The sequence below is a fragment of the Helicoverpa armigera genome, chromosome 22 (assembly GCF_030705265.1).
Source record: "Helicoverpa armigera isolate CAAS_96S chromosome 22, ASM3070526v1, whole genome shotgun sequence".
Classification (NCBI taxonomy): Eukaryota; Metazoa; Arthropoda; class Insecta; order Lepidoptera; family Noctuidae; genus Helicoverpa; species Helicoverpa armigera.
The window spans coordinates 7,802,164-7,820,840 of NC_087141.1; the positions used below are offsets into that span (position 1 = coordinate 7,802,164).

Sequence of the window (18,677 nt, forward strand, 5' to 3'; positions counted from 1 at the left end):
ATAATATACTTTTAGCTTATAAAGATTTTGTTTGGCTTCTTCGTACAGTTTAGTATAGTCTAACTTAGGAATTATTCTAAACTTATTGATCTGAAATCGTAGAACTTCAATGCAATCCCAGTAGTATGTTAATTTTTCCGTCGGATTATTTAAGAGTGTTGGCAACATAGATTCAAGTTTTGATTCCGTACTGATGAAAATTACTTCTAATCGGTAGGCTTCTTTTCTGCTTAGAACTTTTCGGTCATTCATTGCTAATGCACACACAACATTATTCCTTGAGAACTGCATACTATACAATTCATATGTTGAGTACGGATCTTTGAGGTGTAATTGAGTCAAGCCGACATTCAAACTACTGCCTTCGAGTGTGATATTAATTTTGTAAATTTTGACGTTCACTGTTGATAAATAAATTCCTTCTTCTGTGTAGCAGATGTCTGTTATTCGGTGGTCATTAATATTATTTATGTATTCTGATATTTTCTTTCCTTTATTGTCAATGACTTGTACCAGTAAGTGTCTATGTTTACCGCATATGAAAACAATATGATTGTTGATGATGGTGTATTTTAAACTTATGGCAATCATCCTATCTTTGTAGGGCCAAAGCGGGACGCCATCTACAAGGCTTATAGTCTCATTTTCTATTTGCATATCAAAAGCATAGATTTGCCCCAACACGTCAGCACATATTAGGAAAAATGTGTTTTCTGATTTCGGTATCCATTTAATTGCAGTTATATCCTTCATATTCGTTTCTATGCGTCCTTTCACTTTTACATAATCTACATCTGTGTTATCAAAGAGTTGCCAGAATAGAACCGTACCATTTTTCTGTGCTGTTACGAAGTAGCATGAATTATTTGCATTGAATTCTCTTGCCCAACATATAGCTGATGTTTCAAGTATATACACAGATTCTTTCAGCTCTTCAAAGGATTTTACCGCCTTATTATGTTCTAAAACCTTTATCATGTAAGGAGATAGATTCAAAATGCTTGTCCACTGACATTGTTGTTCCATCAAGAATTCAACCCCACCAATATTATTTAGGACTGCTAACACACATTCCCCTTTTGATTTATTCAGTGGTGACCATTTACACATCACCGCACTGGTCATTTCTTGAGCTAAAGCAGGATTATGTGGCCAAAAGGCTGAATCGACTATCATTTCTGTATAGTCCAAATTCCGCATTTCTGATTTCAAAAACTTGGCTTTACATACACTTGTCGCCGGACTGTTCTTAGGGCTAGCCATAGAAAATTCATTAAAGTCTATATGTCTTTCCAAACACTCCAAATTATAAGCATATTCGAGAAAGTGTATACGTTTGTTCGTAACAACAGTAATTACTGAATTTCGCCATTTTATGTGAGAAGTTTCGTTCTTTATGATAGGTACAGCTCTTTTTGTCAGTTCGAAATACGTTTCTTGACCCATTTTTGTATTATATTATAAAGAATTAGAAATAAAATCGGACTTCGCACATTGTTTATAAATCTTCTCTCGGTAAAAACGTGAATGTGACAGTGACAGATGGTTCGGTGTCACTGCAAACATGTGTTGAGAGCATTCGTCTCAGTAGCCGAATGATCAGTAGTTAGGATATAACGCTTATTTAGTAAAAAATAAACTGCAAAACTTAAAAAAAATCTATGTTGAGAAATATGCAGTTTTTATTATTATTTCATTACCTCTAATCTGACTGTATTATTTCATTACTTACGCTTTTTCCTGCCTTGTTGGCTTTAAAGCACAATAGCATTAAAATGAACGCACGCAATTTTTTTTCAGTTTTCTGTTTGGTATGCTAGAATATCAACGTAAAGATATTTTTATCTGTGACATCATAAACATTTAGTAAGTTAATTTTAGTCAATCTCTAGTAGTCTACGAATTAAAAAAAATAAAGTCATAACAAAAACACGTTGGATTTTGATGGATTTATTTCATGGATCTGATGGTTATGTTTTTTAAATGAAATGTTAAGAAGCCGTAGCTAAACTTTAATTCGTAGTGTTACAATTTAAGTCCTTAACGATGGGTAAATCACGTTACAACGCTAAAGCGCGGCAAGTTGTGAAGACTAACATAGATGACTCGCAAACCAATGAGGTAAAATATTGAACAATATTTTCAAGAAAATGTGCCCTTCTCCGAAATCTCTTGACTAGGAATATACTTATGTACAGGTGTTTTAATAATATCTAGCAGCAGGACATTATTTAAATAAGAAAAAATTAACCTGTTTTGATTATAAGCTTATTTTCAAAAATTTGGATCATACTGTAAGAATAAATACATTTGAAACTGTAAATTAAGACTAAAAATATACCTACATATTACTTATTCAAAATACTTTCGTTATTTCAGATACAACTGGAGTTTGCAACAAATGAATATGGAGCTAGCGATGCTACCAATCTTTTGGCTCTGCCATCAAAGAAACGTGACACTAAAGTGGTCAAAGAAAAGAAAGAGAAGACCAGATTCCTCTCTAAAGCTCAGAGGAAACGACTAGAGAAGATTGTTGAAAAGAAACAGAAGAAGGAAAATGTAAGTACAAATATTTTTATTAATATTATGCATGTAAAAGTTACCTTATATTGTGGTAACATGAAACCACTTACTAAGCACAGCTTGTATTGCCTGAATGCTCTATTCAGTATCATTTGATTCCATAATGTAGGTAGCTTCTTTGAAAATTTTTAAACAGCAAAAAGTGAAAAAATGTAGTCTGAGCTTCTGGTTGTACCCTAACAGACAAAAAATGTTCCCTCTTCATAATATTTATCAAAGATTAAAGAATTCACTGAAAAACAGTCCCCTAAACACATACACAAAGATTTCAAAATTGCCTTTCATTTTATTTACTAAACACAGTTTTTTAATATTCCAGCGAGCATCTCTCCTAGAGTCACTTTCACAAGTGCAAGCTACCGCAGAGGAAGTCAAACAGTTGACGGGCATATCTGCGGTACAGACAATAGGATTGAGGAAGCTGAATGAACTGAACTCGGAATTGACAACGCAAGAGGTTTCCGAAGAAAATGAGAATAAGAAGTTTAGTAGTATTGCTGGTAGGTTTGAGTCTTTATTTTAATTACTAGCAGTTTTTCTGTTGTTTCATCAGCATCCCGGGGGAACAACTGCCTGTATCAAGATAAAATCTAGCCCATGTTACTCGAGAAGAGTGTAGCTAACGTACAGTGAAAGAATTTTTCAAACGGTTCTATAGTTTCAAAGCCATTAAAATATTCTTTTTAATGTATAAATATAGCTTTAGATTGTCTTTTTGTTACATTTGGCTGTGATACTGGATCAAGAAAGATAAAATTTGATGTTAGTTGATAGTTCCCATAGCATGTAGAGTAATTGCAGATTTTTATGTAAGTCACATTATGTAAGTAATTAAATAAAAAAAACATTGTAATAATTTAGTATTTTATTGAATTCCAGGAGCCAAGAAACGTCTCCGCCTTCTAAAGATGGATAACGCTGAGAAAATAAAAAAGAAGAAATATGATCCAAATGTTGTTGGTCTTGAACCATCCTCTGAAGAAAGCTCATCAGAATCTGATGATGATGATGATGAGAAGAATGATGATGATGATGAACCAGAACTTATAGATGAAAGTGAAGGCACTAAAAATGAAAATCCCAACACTGTTATCGAAATCCCTGATACAGAAAACAAAAATACCACAGTTACTGAAGAAAATACTTCCAAAAGTGCTGATAAATCATCAGAAGATTCAAAAATAGATACAACAAATAAGAAAAATAAAGTTAATGATGAGAAAAAAGCTGAGGAAGCTAAAATCGAAAAGAAACCTTTGCTAGAACATAATACAGTTCATGTCGAAGTGAAAAGAGACCCTAAGATTCAGGTAGCAAGGTTGAAATTACCAATACTGGGCGAGGAGCAAAGGATTATGGAGTTAATCAATGAGAATGAATTTCTTATTGTTGCTGGTGAAACAGGTAATAATTAATCTAAATAAATAATGAAGATATTTTCGTTCGATTTAATTGCTTCTATAATATCTTTTATTTCTTGACATTTAAATGGTTTGACAGCACTTTTATACCCAAGGTGAAAATTGTAGATACAGGTGATTTGACCTTGAATTGAATCCAGAATACATAGTTACTTCAGCACATTGGCTACTTCCTACTTGACATTCAAAAAATTCTTTGTAGCATTTTTTGAACTCGGCTAATTGTTATCGTAATTTCTAACTAACTAAAGCATCATTATAGTACTCTTCCTGATTTTAATCCATTTTATTTTGGTACTTGTACTTCAAAGTAGGTTGTCAACCAATGAAAAGTAGTTTTCTAAAACGATCTGCAAGATGCTACACTTTTATATCATTAAAGTCCTTCTGCTTAGCATTCCTGACTAATCTCTAGTACAATAAAAGATTACTACACAGGTTATCTTGATGTAAATAACTTTCTTTACTACAATATACATATTACCTTCTTTAATGAATTCTTTAATTTTTTACCATTTCCAGGCAGCGGCAAAACCACCCAAATACCTCAATTCCTCTACGAAGCTGGTTACGCTGAACACAAAATGATAGCAGTAACAGAACCAAGAAGAGTGGCCGCGGTAGCCATGTCAGCTCGAGTGGGGTATGAACTGGGGCTGAGTAGTAAAGAGGTGTCTTATTTGATGAGGTTCGAAGGCAATGTCACTAAAGATACGAAGATCAAGTTTATGACTGACGGTTAGTATGGTTTGACTCCCGATATTATGAAATGACCTAAAAGATGATGAATAACTTTCACTGTGGACGAAATATATACTTTACTTATGTGAATACACCCAGAGTCACAACTCTATATTTTTATATTGAGTAACAATTTTTAAATAGAAAGGAATATTGAGTGAATTAGAATAAAAGAGAAAGAACACATTATAGCAAGTATTCTAGGAAATATTTTCAACTTCTTCACACATGCATTTTTACTTAACATATTATAAATCACACAATAGTAGAAACGTTTTCGCTAGGCTATAGGCCAAACTTTGTATGCGTGCCTGGGAATCCATATTCTCAATTGTTTGATACCCTATTTTCTTATGCTCATAACAATTTTTATGTTTCCATATTTAAGCCCAACTGCAGTCCAATATAAAGTCACTCCTTTACTCAAATAAGAACATCTACTAAATCACCTCCTTTCATTAATATATTACCATAAACGAAACTTAATTCCAGGTGTACTTCTCAAAGAGATCCAATCCGACTTCCTTCTAAGCAAATACTCCGTAGTGATCATTGACGAGGCTCACGAGCGTAGCGTCTACACAGACATACTGCTAGGCTTACTCTCCAGGATTGTACCTTTGAGGAGGAAGCGAGGATCGCCTCTGAGGCTGATCATCATGTCTGCTACTTTGAGGGTTGAGGATTTCACGGAAAATACTAGGCTGTTTAAGCAACCACCTCCGGTGATTAAGGTAAGGAACGGCTATGGAGTTTTTTTTGTCAGTTGGTCATCTTAGGTGTGGATTTTTAAGCCCGCGATGAAAAAGAGGGTGCACAAAAAGCTTTAATACTTAATAATGTCATTAAAGGTTACTTTATCTGTCTGTCACTACGAACTTTAAAATGGCTAAACCACTTTATATGAAGTTTTGTTTTGCGAAGACACCTCAGCATTAATACCTATTATTTGTGGTCAAATAAAAAAGCATACAGTCTAAGTATACTGATTTTAAAATTAAATACTAACTAACTATTTAATACTATTTAAAAGAAATTGTCCCTAACAAATAATTTTCTTTCTTTCCTTCCTATAATCACTTTCATTCTTTTTCAGATTGATTCCCGACAGTTTCCAGTGACAACTCATTTCAATAAGAACACAAACAGTGATTATCTAAAGGAGGCGTATAAGAAAGCTGTCAAAATACATACAAGGTTGCCGGAAGGAGGAATTCTTATATTTGTTACTGGACAACAAGAGGTAAGATTTTATAATAATATACGAAAAGAAAGGATAAAATAAAATGAAAAATTCTTGATTAGTTAGTACTCTCTAAATATAAATTCATTGAATCGAATCTTCTTCAAAATAAACGAAAGTCGTGTTAGTTATTACCTATTTATGACTCGAGAATGGCTGAATTGATTTGTCTGAAAATTGGTTTCATAAATGACTTTTTTCGTAGCCCATCCGGGCAGGGGAATTAGTTCCCAAAGAAACCACGGGAAACATCTGGTGATAAGTGAAAACTTTGCTAGTTTTTGTCATTTAATTTCCTAGTGAAGTGTCTGCACGAAACTTTTTGGTACTTTTCTAAAATTAAAACTATGTACCTGCAATTTTTATTTTGACTTTTCTGGTCACAAATTTATGTACGTTTACCTTTTCACATATAAAATTTTACCAATCACATATTAAAAATTGTTCCCTTTAAAATTCAAGGTGCACTATCTAGTCAGAAAGCTCAGGGCAGCGTTCCCGTACCGCAAAGACGTGGATTACACTAAGTTGATAACGAAGACTAAGCCGGTTTCTGACGCTGATGCAGCCCTGGACTCGGAGCCTGAGGATATTGAGTCTGATGATGATGAGGTAAGCTTCATTTTCATTGCTTAACCGACTTCCCAAAAAAGGAGAAGGTTCCCTCGTTATTTATAATATCGGATATTCGTTGTTTTTTTATTACATGAAAAATGTTTAAAATCTGGTAAATTAAATTATTTTCTGAAGCCCATGTAGAGTTAGCATTTTTTATCTTTATATATCGTTAATTGAATTTAAATTATGAAATTCAAATTATAGTAAAAGTTCGCTAGTGTACCTAGTAGTAATGTGAAATGTCATCGATTTTATTTATTGTTATAAATGCAAACTTTAAATTCTATGACATGAGATGTTGGTGACATGTTTAAAATATGACATTCTTAAAGTTGTGATGTTGTGCTTGCAAACCTTCCAACAGGCAGGGTCCTAAGGTGGTAATGAGATGTAGAAGTGTATATTGAATATTATTACGTTATATTATCAGTACGTTATTACTAAATATTTTAAATTCCCACACAAATACCTACCCAGAATAAAACTAACTCCCCAATTTATCATATCATATCGTTTATTGCATTCCATAATGTACATTAGGTGGAAAATATAAAATGATAGTCACAATTATGGAACCTTATAGGCACAGCAACATACTTAGAAGAGAGGAAGGCGTTAAATGTTAGATAGTAGTAGGTAGTATATTTATCTACTTAGTTGATACCTTTCTTTTATAGTGAATACAGTATTAAGAATTTAGTTTATGCATAAACATTTATGAAATTACACCTTATTCCCTTGCAATTACATAGGTCGAAAAAGAAATGAAACGCGCCCGCAAAGCCCGCAGGAAAGCTAAACAGAAGTCCAAAGCCTTGCCTAAGATCAACCTGGATGACTATGACATGCCGGAGGACGATGGCCAGGCTGATCTGGTGGATGATGAAGAGGATAGCGAGGGACATCTTAGTGATTCAGGTGCGTGATGAATAAGACTAGATTTCATTTGAGTAAGCACTTAGCTATAAATAAAATTGAGTTATACTGAGTTTAAAATTAAAATGCGGCTGGAAAGCAATGTAGAATACAACAATAAGAATTACGTAATCCAGCGGTTCCCGAATTCTTTTGGCTTCGGAACCCTTTTCGTCTCACAATTTTTCGGCGGAACCATAGCTTAAATAAAAAGTAAACTAAAGACGTAAATACACTTAGGTACGGCTCGTGGCGCGTGGTAGCGCACCAAATGGTTATATGGTTAGAGACATATTCATTATACTCAGGCGTAGCATTGCTATCTGCCACACGGGCCAGAAAACAATGCTTGACTTTGTGTATTATGTGAATAGTTTTCAGTTTGAAGACTTACAAAGTAAAACAAAAAGAAATAGATTGGGTTTGTACAGGTGCGAGGCGAGCGAGCGCGATTTTTTTTAACTAAAAGAAAAAGTTCCAAGCACCCGCTAGCATTGAAAGACATTCAATGGTAGCCGGTAACGCGAGCGAAGCGAGCGCGATTTTTTTTTAGTTTAAGTACCTACACAAAATAAATAAAACCACTGCAAATGAATAAGCAGCTAGCGAAGAAAGCGCTATTGCTTTTTCTGAACCAGAGGAATAAAAAATAAACATCAAAGGAAACCTCGACGGAAGAGCGCGAATTTTTTTCGGTTTTGGATACTTGAGCAATTAAACGATCATAAAAGCATCACACGTAACAGAGTCGCGAGCGAAGCGAGCGCGAAATTTTCGGATTCGCGGTGGTGCAAAAATTGGAAAAAATGTCACACTTTGATTCATGGTAAAAATAGCCACTGGAAATACTCGTATGCCGTGTAATTTCACGTCCTGTCAAATGTATAATCCTGGCGATGAAATAAGCCCAAAAAATGCGGTGATTTTTGGCCGACTACCTACTTTTGCCGATTGCCGAAGACCTGGAGGTATTAAGTTAATCTACAATTGTAAAAAACGGAATTAAAGTATCTGCTGCCGTGGCCTTCCCCCGCTACTTGTCGCGAAAATACGAGACTTACACTCCCGAGTGGTAACCACCTACATGGTGCCTAAATGGAATTCTGGAATGCAATATTTAAAACAATTTAATTAAAAATGAATAATAATTTAATATTGTCAAAAGTGAAACGATTTACCATATGGAAATCTTGAATTTTCCACGGAACCCCTGAGGGTCTGCCACGGAACCTCAGGGTTCCGCGGAACCCCATTTGGGAACAGCTGACGTAATCAACTGAATCATTATTTTCAATAGTGATTTATTGGTTTAAAATATATTGGTGTAAAAAGGCCTGTCAAAATTGCCTACTCAAATGGCTTTTATAAATCCTGTCTTCTTTTTATGCAGTTTGGGCTGTTTTAATTTTTGGATGGATTTCTCGAATATTTAGCACTCAGATGGCACACCCGATTTTGATGCCGCTTCTTGCAATTGTTAGCTAGTTTATTAGAAGACCGGTCTACTGGTTCAAAAGTTTCGAACAGTTTTGGGGGATATAAAATTTATTCCTGATATCTTTAGATGCGGAAGAAGATTCCTTAGCCCCCGCAATAAAAGCCTGTCGTCAGCCGCTGTGGGTGCTGCCTCTGTACTCAATGCTGAGTCAGAGCAAGCAGGCTCGCGTGTTCGCGCCGGCCCCGGCTGGGGCCAGGCTGTGTGTCGAGACTTTAAATGCTCATAGTTTCCAAATGGCTCAGGCGATTTTGATGCGGTTTCTTGCAATTGATAACTAGTTTGATAGAGATTATTTTAAGGTATTTTTGAAGAAAATCCGTCTACTAGTTTAAAAGTTATGACTAGTTTTATACGAACTGGTAATTTTCGCAAATTTTTGGGGGTATAAAATTGATTCATATATCTTTAGATGCGGAAGAAGATTCCTTAGCCCCCGCAATAAAGGCCTGTCGTCAGCCGCTGTGGGTGCTGCCTCTGTACTCAATGCTGAGCCAGGGCAAGCAGGCTCGCGTGTTCGCGCCGGCCCCGGCTGGGGCCAGGCCGTGTGTCGAGACTTTAAATGCTTATAGCTCCCAATTGGCTGGGCTGATTTTGATGCAGTTTTTTGTAGTTGATGGCTGGTTTATTAGGAATCATTCTTCGGTATGATTGAAGAGAATCCATCTACTGGTTTAAAAGTTATGAGCAGTTTTGACAAAGTGATTTTTGTTCTTCTTTTGGGGAATATAAAAATTGATTCCTATATCTTCAGATGCAGAAGAAGATTCCTTAGCCCCCGCAATAAAGGCATGTCGTCAGCCGCTGTGGGTGCTGCCTCTGTACTCAATGCTTAACCAGAGCAAGCAGGCTCGCGTGTTCGCGCCGGCCCCGGCTGGGGCCAGGCTGTGTGTCGAGACTTTATATGCTCATAGCTCCCAAGTGGCTCAGCCGATTTTGATGCGGTTTCTTGTAATCGATGGCTAGTTTATTAGGGATTATTTTTAGGTATCATTGAAGAAAATCCGTCGACTAGTTTTAAAGTTATGAGCTGTTTTATGAGAAAGGGTGAACTTGCTAATTATTTTGGGGGATATAAAAATTCTTCCTATATCTTTAGATGCGGAAGAAGATTCCTTAGCCCCCGCAATAAAGGCCTGTCGTCAGCCGCTGTGGGTGCTGCCTCTGTACTCAATGCTGTCCCAGAGCAAGCAGGCTCGCGTGTTCGCGCCGGCCCCGGCTGGGGCCAGGCTGTGTGTCGAGACTTTGAATGATTGTAGCTCCCAAATGACTCAGCCGATTTTGATGAGGTTTCTTGCAATTGATAGCTAGTTTATCAGAGATTATTCTTAGGTATTGTTGAAGAAAATCGGTCTTCTAGTTTTAAAGTTACGAGCAGTTTTATCGGAAAGGGTAATTTTGGCATTTTTTGGGGAGATATAAAATGTATTCCTATATCTTTAGATGCGGAGGAAGATTCCTTAGCTCCCGCAATAAAGGCCTGTCGTCAGCCGCTGTGGGTGCTGCCTCTGTACTCAATGCTGAGCCAGGGCAAGCAGGCTCGCGTGTTCGCGCCGGCCCCGGCTGGGGCCAGGCTGTGTGTCGAGACTTTAAATGATTGTAGCTCTCAAACGGCTCAGCCGATTTTATTGCGGTTTCTTGTAATTAATAGCTAGTTTAATAGAGATCATTCTTAGGTATAAATGAAGAGAATCTGTCAATTGGTTTAAAAATTATGATCGGTTTCATCTCAACGTGAAATTTTGCAATTTTTTAGGGGATATAAAATTGATTCCTATATCTTTAGATGCGGAAGAAGAATCCTTAGCCCCCGCAATAAAGGCCTGTCGTCAGCCGCTGTGGGTGCTGCCTCTGTACTCAATGCTGACCCAGGGCAAGCAGGCTCGCGTGTTCGCGCCGGCCCCGGCTGGGGCCAGGCTGTGTGTCGAGACTTTAAATGCTCATAGCTCCTAAATGGCGCGGCTGATTTTGATGCGGTTTCTTGCTATTGATAGCTGGTTTATTAGGGATTATTTTTAGGTATCATTGAAAAAAATCCGTTGAGTGGTTTAAAAATTATGACCGGTTTTATACGAACGGGCAATTTTGCAATTTTTTGGGGGATATGAAATTGTTTCCTATTCCTTTAGATGCAGAAGAAGATTCCTTAGCCCCCGCAATAAAGGCCTGTCGTCAGCCGCTGTGGGTGCTGCCTCTGTACTCAATGCTGTCCCAGAGCAAGCAGGCTCGCGTGTTCGCGCCGGCCCCGGCTGGGGCCAGGCTCTGTGTCGAGACTTTAAATGACCATAGCTCCCAAATGGCTCAGCCGATTTTGATGAGGTTTCTTGTAATTGAAAGCTGGTTTATTAGGCATTATTATTATGTATGATTGAAGAAAATCCGTCGACTAGTTTTAAAGTTATGAGCAGTTTTATATGAAAGAGTAATTTTGGAATTCTTTGGGGGGATGTAAAATTGATTCCTATATCTTTAGATGCGGAAGAAGATTCCTTAGCCCCCGCAATAAAGGCCTGTCGTCAGCCGCTGTGGGTGCTGCCACTGTACTCAATGCTAAACCAGAGCAAGCAGGCTCGCGTGTTCGCGCCGGCCCCGGCTGGGGCCAGGCTGTGTGTCGTCAGCACTGATGTCGCTGAGACCTCTATTACGATACCCGCTGTTAGATATGTGGTTGATACTGGAAAGAAAAAGATGCGGTGAGTATTTTACTATTTCTATAAACTCCAAAGTAATTTTCTGTCTAATTTTGAGGTCCAAAAAACAGTCATAGAATTAGCATGTTGAAGTTTTAATGGTTTTGATAAAAAATATTTTTGACCTCTGGGTTTTAAAGACCATGTACAATGTTTATATCTATAATTTTAGTTAATTTATAGTTTTGTATAAAATTTAACAAAACAGAATAAGTAATCTGGAGGATGTAGTCCTCATCTAATATTTTTACAAAGATGGAAATACAAAAAAAAAATAAAGGTATTTTCAAAGGTAAATTACTATTATTTCTTTTTTTACACCAGTAGTAAGAAGCAGTAATGTTCTAATTTCTAATAGCTATATTTACTTATTTCCAGCGTCTACGACCACCTAACCGGCGCAAGCGCATGGCGCGTAGTTTGGACGTCACAAGCCAGTGCTGCTCAACGAGCCGGCCGAGCCGGACGCGTCAGCTCCGGACACGCGTACCGCCTCTACAGCAGCGCTGTCTTCCAGCACGAGTGTCCGGAACAGCACCCGCCAGATCTGTGCAGGAGACCCGTCGATGACCTCGTGCTCACTATGAAGTGTATGGGGATCGACAAGGTACTATTTATTGAAAAAAAGTGTCTTTCTGGGTCAAAAATTTTTTATCAGTCTTTCAGCGGAGTTTTTTGGTGGTCACTTCTTCCATTTGGATGTAAAAGCTATCCTTTATCTATCCTCAAGTTTCCAGCTATTTCCTTACCAAATTTCATCAGAATCTCTCCAGCCGTTTTACAGCGCAATCCTGACATACACAGTAACAGTTTGAGCAACACTCTCAGTAAGTACAGAGCGGTACAGTGAGGTCCGGACACTCGTACCGCCTCTACAGCAGCGCTGTCTTCCAGCACGAGTGTCCGGAACAGCACCCGCCTGATCTGTGCAGGAGACCCGTCGATGACCTCGTGCTTACCATGAAGTGTATGGGGATCGACAAGGTAAGATTTCTGCAAAATCTTTGGTCAGTTTTTCAGCGGTGTGTGTTTTCAGGAGTGTATTTAGGTGGTTACTTCTTTCAATCAGGTAAAAAAGAACTATACCATGTTTTTCCCTAGGTTCTTAGCTACTTCCTCAAATTTTTTTATCGAAATCTGACCAGCCGTTTCTCAGTAAAAGGCTGTTCGTTTTCAGCGGAGTTTTAAGGTAGCTACTACTCTTTCTATTTGAGTAATAAAGTTATCCATTTTTTTAGGTTTCTATCTGCTGCCATGGCAAATTAATCAACATCTGTCCAGCCATTTTACAGCAAAATCCACTGGCTTTAAGAATCCAGTAAGACAGTTACTCCATATAAAACACTGGTGGCCTTACTACAAAAAGTTAAAAACCTGTTTTACACTTGTCTAAAAAAATTGTGGCTGCAAAATGAACCATATGTCAATGTCATAATTTGAATTTTTTAGACAAGTCTTAAATTGACGTTTAAAAGTTTTTGTGGTAAGACGGTGGAAGTCGACCAAGATTCTCATTGATTTATTTTTTGTCCGCAGGTGGTTAACTTCCCATTCCCAACTGCTCCCGACCGCATGCAGCTGCGTTTGGCCGAGAAAAGACTAGAAGCTCTCGGTATTCTGGAGAAACCTCCGATGAAGAATATCAAGAAAGATGAGGAAGAAGTAAGTGAAATTAACTTGTGACGTCACACTTATAACTTCTTATTTGGTTTTCCCTAATGTACTCTCTTTGCTATCACCCCTATACTTCCTTATAAACCCCCCAGTATAATCCGTTATGATATCCAGTATACACTTCATGTACTACCACTACGTACTTTCTTAGGTACGCCATGTTTCTCGGGTAGGTACTCTTTTATTAACTCCCATCTATAATGTATAATTCCTTAAATACTAGCCTTATGTACCCTCATATTTACTTCCTTATCTTTTCTCACTCTAAACACTATACACTTCCTTATGTTCTTAATATATCTTGACCCTTATGTACTAGCTCTATACATTCCATTACCTACTACGCCTGTGTGATGATGATGATGATGTCCTCCTAGCCGATTATCGGCTACGGCGGCTGTTCTCATGTAAGGAGATTAGCCAACTACGCAGGACATATTATAGTGCACGAGCATTTGCGCAGACACAGGTGCACTCACTATTCCTTCACTCTCATAGCCCGATGGGACGGCAATCCGACACGACCGGTAAGAGATCAGGCGCAGGACCGACATTTACGTGCTCTCCGATGCACGGGTGTATCAATCACCAGCTTCCAGGCTCCGGGCTGCTTTGTGAAAGTCTTCTAAAACCCACAAAGCGATTTCGGCCCGACTCGGGAATCGAACCCGAGACCTCGTGCTCAGCAGCCGCACTTGCGACAGCCTGTACGCCTGTGTACTCCCCCTATGTACTTTCTGAATTCAATTAGCGTGAATGTATTTGTTAACTATATCGTATGAAAGTGCCCACAACTTGTTTTAAAGGTCGGCCCGCCTTTGTATAACAAACACACACTATAATTTTTTTCCCAATTCCCCAGGTGCTCAAAGTGACTCCCCTAGGTAAGGCAGTGTCGGCATTCCCCCTGCTCCCCCGATACGGCAAGATGTTGGCGTTGAGTCATCAGCAGGACTTGTTGCCGTATACCATCGCCCTTGTGTCGGCGTTGACTGTGCCTGAGGTCAGTTGCATATCGAATACTTAATAATTTATTATATCTACCTCAAAAAACAATACCAATAATAGCGTAAAGGTAGCCTATAGATTTTGTTTATTTACCACCACGATTTCGCGTTAGACATACCAATGTAACTTTAGTAAGCCATATAAACTTTCTATATATTTTTTTTGGAGCCCAATGACTGATTTAAAGATGTAAAACTTCTTTAGGAAACCTGGACTTAACAGTCTGAAATCGCCCATCACTTGAGCTAACATGGAGATTTGACTTTCATTTCTTATCTGCAAGAGAAGACGGCTCTACCCTGTATTAGGACAATAAAGATCCTGATGATCATCATACTTTTTTGTGTTCGACTTACAACCGTTCCCAATATCCAGCCTTTCATTTATTTGTAGTCTACTAAGCAAAGCAACAGGTACATAAGTATTGGCGTTAAAACGGCGGTTACTAATCAGCCCATTTCTTGTATTTCAGCTAATGTCAGGCAAATCAGACAGCTGGCCTGCGACCGGCAACGTGCTACTGCTGGGCGACCCGGGCGTCATGCTGCGAGCCGTCGGTGCCGCTGAGTACGCGTTCGTTAAGGGGGAAGAAGAACTGTTTTGTGCTAAATATGGGTTGAGGGAGAAGGTAAGGTTCTTATATACTTTTTTTGCGACATATTGATGGTTATCCCTGATGGTAATTTTTTTTCCCACGCATACTAAATCAAATCATCTTTATTGTACCCTGCCATGCATTTGCTATTTAAAGTAATAAAAAATAATTTGATAAAAGTACGAGTGCAAAATTATTTGGCACGAACAGCACCCTTATATGAGCACCTTGCTATCCGTCCATCTGTCTGTTTGTAAAGTCATTTTTCTCAGTAACGCGTAGAGATATCACGTTGAAACTTATATCAAATACTAAGGTCTGCTGTCCCTTGTAGCTGTGAAAAAAACAAACTTCTAAACCAACGCAATCAAAAGATACAGCCGTTACTCTTCAGCTCTATAATACAAGTATACATTGGCAGAAGTTCCTAATTCAACCTCTCTCTTTCCCAGGCCATCAAAGAAATCCGTAAGCTCCGCAAACAGTTAACTTCCGAGATAAACCTGAGTGTATCGGGGGTGGATGTGACGGTAGACCCTCAAATGCAGCCGCCGAACGACTCGCAGGCGCGGCTGCTGCGGCAGTTGCTACTCAGCGGCCTGGGAGACCAGGTCGGGAAGAAGATCGCGTTGGATGAGGTTAAACAAGGTAATATCCTGTTTTTCAACCACTAAAAAGAGGAAAACCAAGCCATCTTTCTTCTTTCAGCTTGCCTTAAACTGTCTCTCTCTTACGCTGTCTCATTTACTCCTTCCTTTCCGGTCTTTTACTCCCGCCTTCAGTCATACTCTATCTCCATTTCGTCTTTCTCCTACCATCTCCCTTCCTTTTCAATATACCTCCCTTTTTCCCAATTTAATCTCCTCCCCTCCCACAGTCCCCTTTTCTTCATAATTTAGGTCGAAAGAGTCACCACAGCAATAAAGGTCAATAGTACGAGTATGTTTAGTACAAATTTCTTATATTCCCCCTTTCTTTGTGCCTCTTATTTTTTCAGTCTTCCTTATATAATAAAATCGTTACTCTCAAGTGCCAAGGGTTTCTTAACCTTAATCATAGACCCTGGCACCTATTACTTATCCACGAGCTCACTTATTCACATACAAAACACTACATTTTTTTCCACCAGGCGAAGACAAACGCAAATTCAAATACGCTTACCACTGCGGCGAACTAGAAGAACCAGTGCATCTTCACTCCGACTCCATACTCCGGAAGACCATACCTGAATGGGTGGTCTTCCAGGAGTTATACGAAACCGGTGGAGAAGATCGGAGGAAGATGGTGATGAGGAATGTGACTGCTATAGAACCGGAGTGGTTAGCTATGTTGGTACCGCATTTGTGTAATTTGGGTAAGTTTTTTATGTATTTTTTAATTTACTTTTACAGGGAATATTATTAAAAAAAACACCGCCAAATGCTAGTTGGACTCATGCACGTAGGTTTTCGTCCGTTTTCCGTTAAAATGTTTACTTTATTCTGGTTATTAATATAATGTTATTCAGTTTTATGCTTATGTCTATCTGTATGTATTTTTACTCGTAACAAATAAATAACAAAAAAAAAAACAATAATATAATCTGTGAAATTTTAATCTGTCTTTTACCTTTTGGAAACGGATCCCTAAAATTAACATATTTTTAAGAAGAATTTGTTCGCAAGGCTGCAGTTTCTCTTAAACTCTATAACAATCTTCTTTTTAGGTGAGCCCTTGGATGATCCTCCTCCAAGATATGATGAGAAGTCAGGCCGTGTGAAATGTCACTTTAAAGGCACCTTCGGCAAAGCTGGCTGGGAGCTACCTACATCAGAAGTGGATTATCCTGAGAAGACTGAAAGATACAGGTATGTTGATAACTAGTTGCAACTAGCGGTTTCACTCGCGTCCCATGGGAAGTACTTCTTGCATCCGGATGAAAAGTAGGCTATAGCGTTTCTTGATAAATGGGCTTATCTAACACTGGAAAAACGGCTGAAATAACCTAGATAAAATTTGGACGAAATTATAAATCCTTAGATACGGTATGCGTGTTTGAATAGTAGTTGCGTAGGGACACGGTTCAAGCTAGTAATTTAAATATTATATTAATTTTGTAAATGTCAATAGATTTATTATTTGTGCCCTAAAAAAAGGCTCTAAAACTTCTGATACTTCTTAAAACAATATTTCACTTTTGAGAAGCTAGACTTTGAGAAGCGAGCTATCTGTAATAATTGATCAATTTTCGGATAGTTCCCCCGGGTCGCAGGTGAAATCGCAAAAACAGCCATTCCAAAAACAACAACTGGTTAATAATAATATTTTTTTCTCCCACAGATGGTTCGCTCGCTTCATCCTAGAAGGCGTAGTATTTCCTAAACTAAAGAAATACACGAGTTCTCTCCTATCACCACCTTCGACTATGGTTAAAAGTTGGGCTAAACTACAGCCTAGGACAGAAGTGTTTCTAAAAGCATTGATATCTAGGAGAGCTGGTACAAAAGATGCTTTGAAAAAAGTTTGGGAGACCCAGAGCAATTGTAAGTATTTCAGTAATAATTTATTTCACTGTTGTTCTTGAAAAATTTTTCAGTTGTGAGCCTCTTTTTTGGGTGTCGGATAAAATGGGGTCTGGTTTTGGTCAGTTTGATTATGATAAAATTAAAAACTTATTGGATGTTTCATTTTTTTTTTGGTAATGAAATAGGCGAAGTCATCTCAGAAAAAATGATTTCGTTTATTTCATAAACGGTAGCCGTTAAATGAAGTGGTTAAAAATACATTTTATCAACTAATAAGGATTAGTTGCACCATTTAGTTATTACGATAACCAAACCATAACCAACCGTTTACTTGCCTCTAATTGGTCCAATCGGCGATTTGCCAACTGAAAATTTTTCGGTTATCGTTATAGTTAAATTGTACAAGTTACCCTTAAATGTAACTCGATTGTGTGAAATTGCCCCATTGGATTCATTTTGTTTTGACAAAAAAATCCTATAATATTAGTCCTATCCTATGGTATTTTTAAAACAATTTTATTTCATTTTCAGTCCTTCTCGACGAGTATTTAAAATGGGTGCCGGAATCAGCCCACAATGAAGTCAGCTTATATTGGCCGCCGTTGAAATAAATATACGAGAAATTAATATTATGTACTTGTAAATATTGTAAATAAATGTTATATTGACTTTATGTTGGAGTTTCATTGAATAATTTCCTTCAATTAAAATAGTTCGAGGTATACTTAATGGCGGCTTGGAAAAATTATGGGCGCTGCACATAAACCATTTTTGTGTATCAGGAAATTTACAATTTATATCGTAATTTTTATTGCTAAAAACATGCCTATTTACTTAATATTTTTTTTAATTTATTACCTAATTTGAAAAAAAAACTTAAAATAATTGGGCTTTTTATATTTCTCCCGCAAACCAACACTCATTGCTTCATATTAGAATTTGACTGAAGATAAACCACCTTTACATTTTTTTACATAAAAACACAGTTTCCCTATGTATTCATATAAGTATAGCCTGTTGCGTATACATATGTTAGGTACAGTCAGTTACAAAAGTAGTAACACATCGGAATATTGGAAACTGATTTACTTACCTACATAAAGTCGATAATTTACTAAAATATTCAGCTACTTTATATGAAGTTCGAATGTTAAGTAAATTTTAGCTTTTATTTTTTTAAGAAATTA

The 18,677-nt window shown here is 37.6% G+C and overlaps 1 protein-coding gene across 1 annotated transcript; it reads left to right on the forward strand.

Moving 5' to 3' along the window:
- Positions 1 to 1,908: 1,908 nt before the first annotated feature.
- On the forward strand, positions 1,909 to 18,163 carry LOC110380899 (probable ATP-dependent RNA helicase kurz). The gene is made up of 19 exons (XM_064040469.1): positions 1,909 to 2,121; positions 2,380 to 2,562; positions 2,906 to 3,086; positions 3,466 to 3,990; positions 4,530 to 4,745; positions 5,241 to 5,482; positions 5,845 to 5,991; positions 6,454 to 6,603; positions 7,362 to 7,527; positions 11,493 to 11,712; positions 12,088 to 12,316; positions 13,246 to 13,371; positions 14,246 to 14,386; positions 14,864 to 15,019; positions 15,439 to 15,634; positions 16,116 to 16,340; positions 16,692 to 16,833; positions 17,306 to 17,508; positions 18,022 to 18,163. The coding sequence occupies exons 1-19, from the start codon at positions 2,047 to 2,049 to the stop codon at positions 18,099 to 18,101; spliced, it is 3,603 nt and encodes a 1,200-aa protein (XP_063896539.1). The 5' UTR covers positions 1,909 to 2,046; the 3' UTR covers positions 18,102 to 18,163.
- The last annotated feature ends 514 nt before the right edge of the window (positions 18,164 to 18,677 follow it).

Coding starts and splice junctions, on each gene's coding strand:
- LOC110380899 (XM_064040469.1), top strand. CDS start 2,047: ATGGGTAAATCACGTTACAACGCTAAAGCGCGGCAAGTTGTGAAGACT. Junction 7,528..11,492: donor GGGACATCTTAGTGATTCAG/GTGCGTGATGAA, acceptor CTATATCTTTAG/ATGCGGAAGAAGATTCCTTA. Junction 15,635..16,115: donor GTTGGATGAGGTTAAACAAG/GTAATATCCTGT, acceptor TTTTTCCACCAG/GCGAAGACAAACGCAAATTC.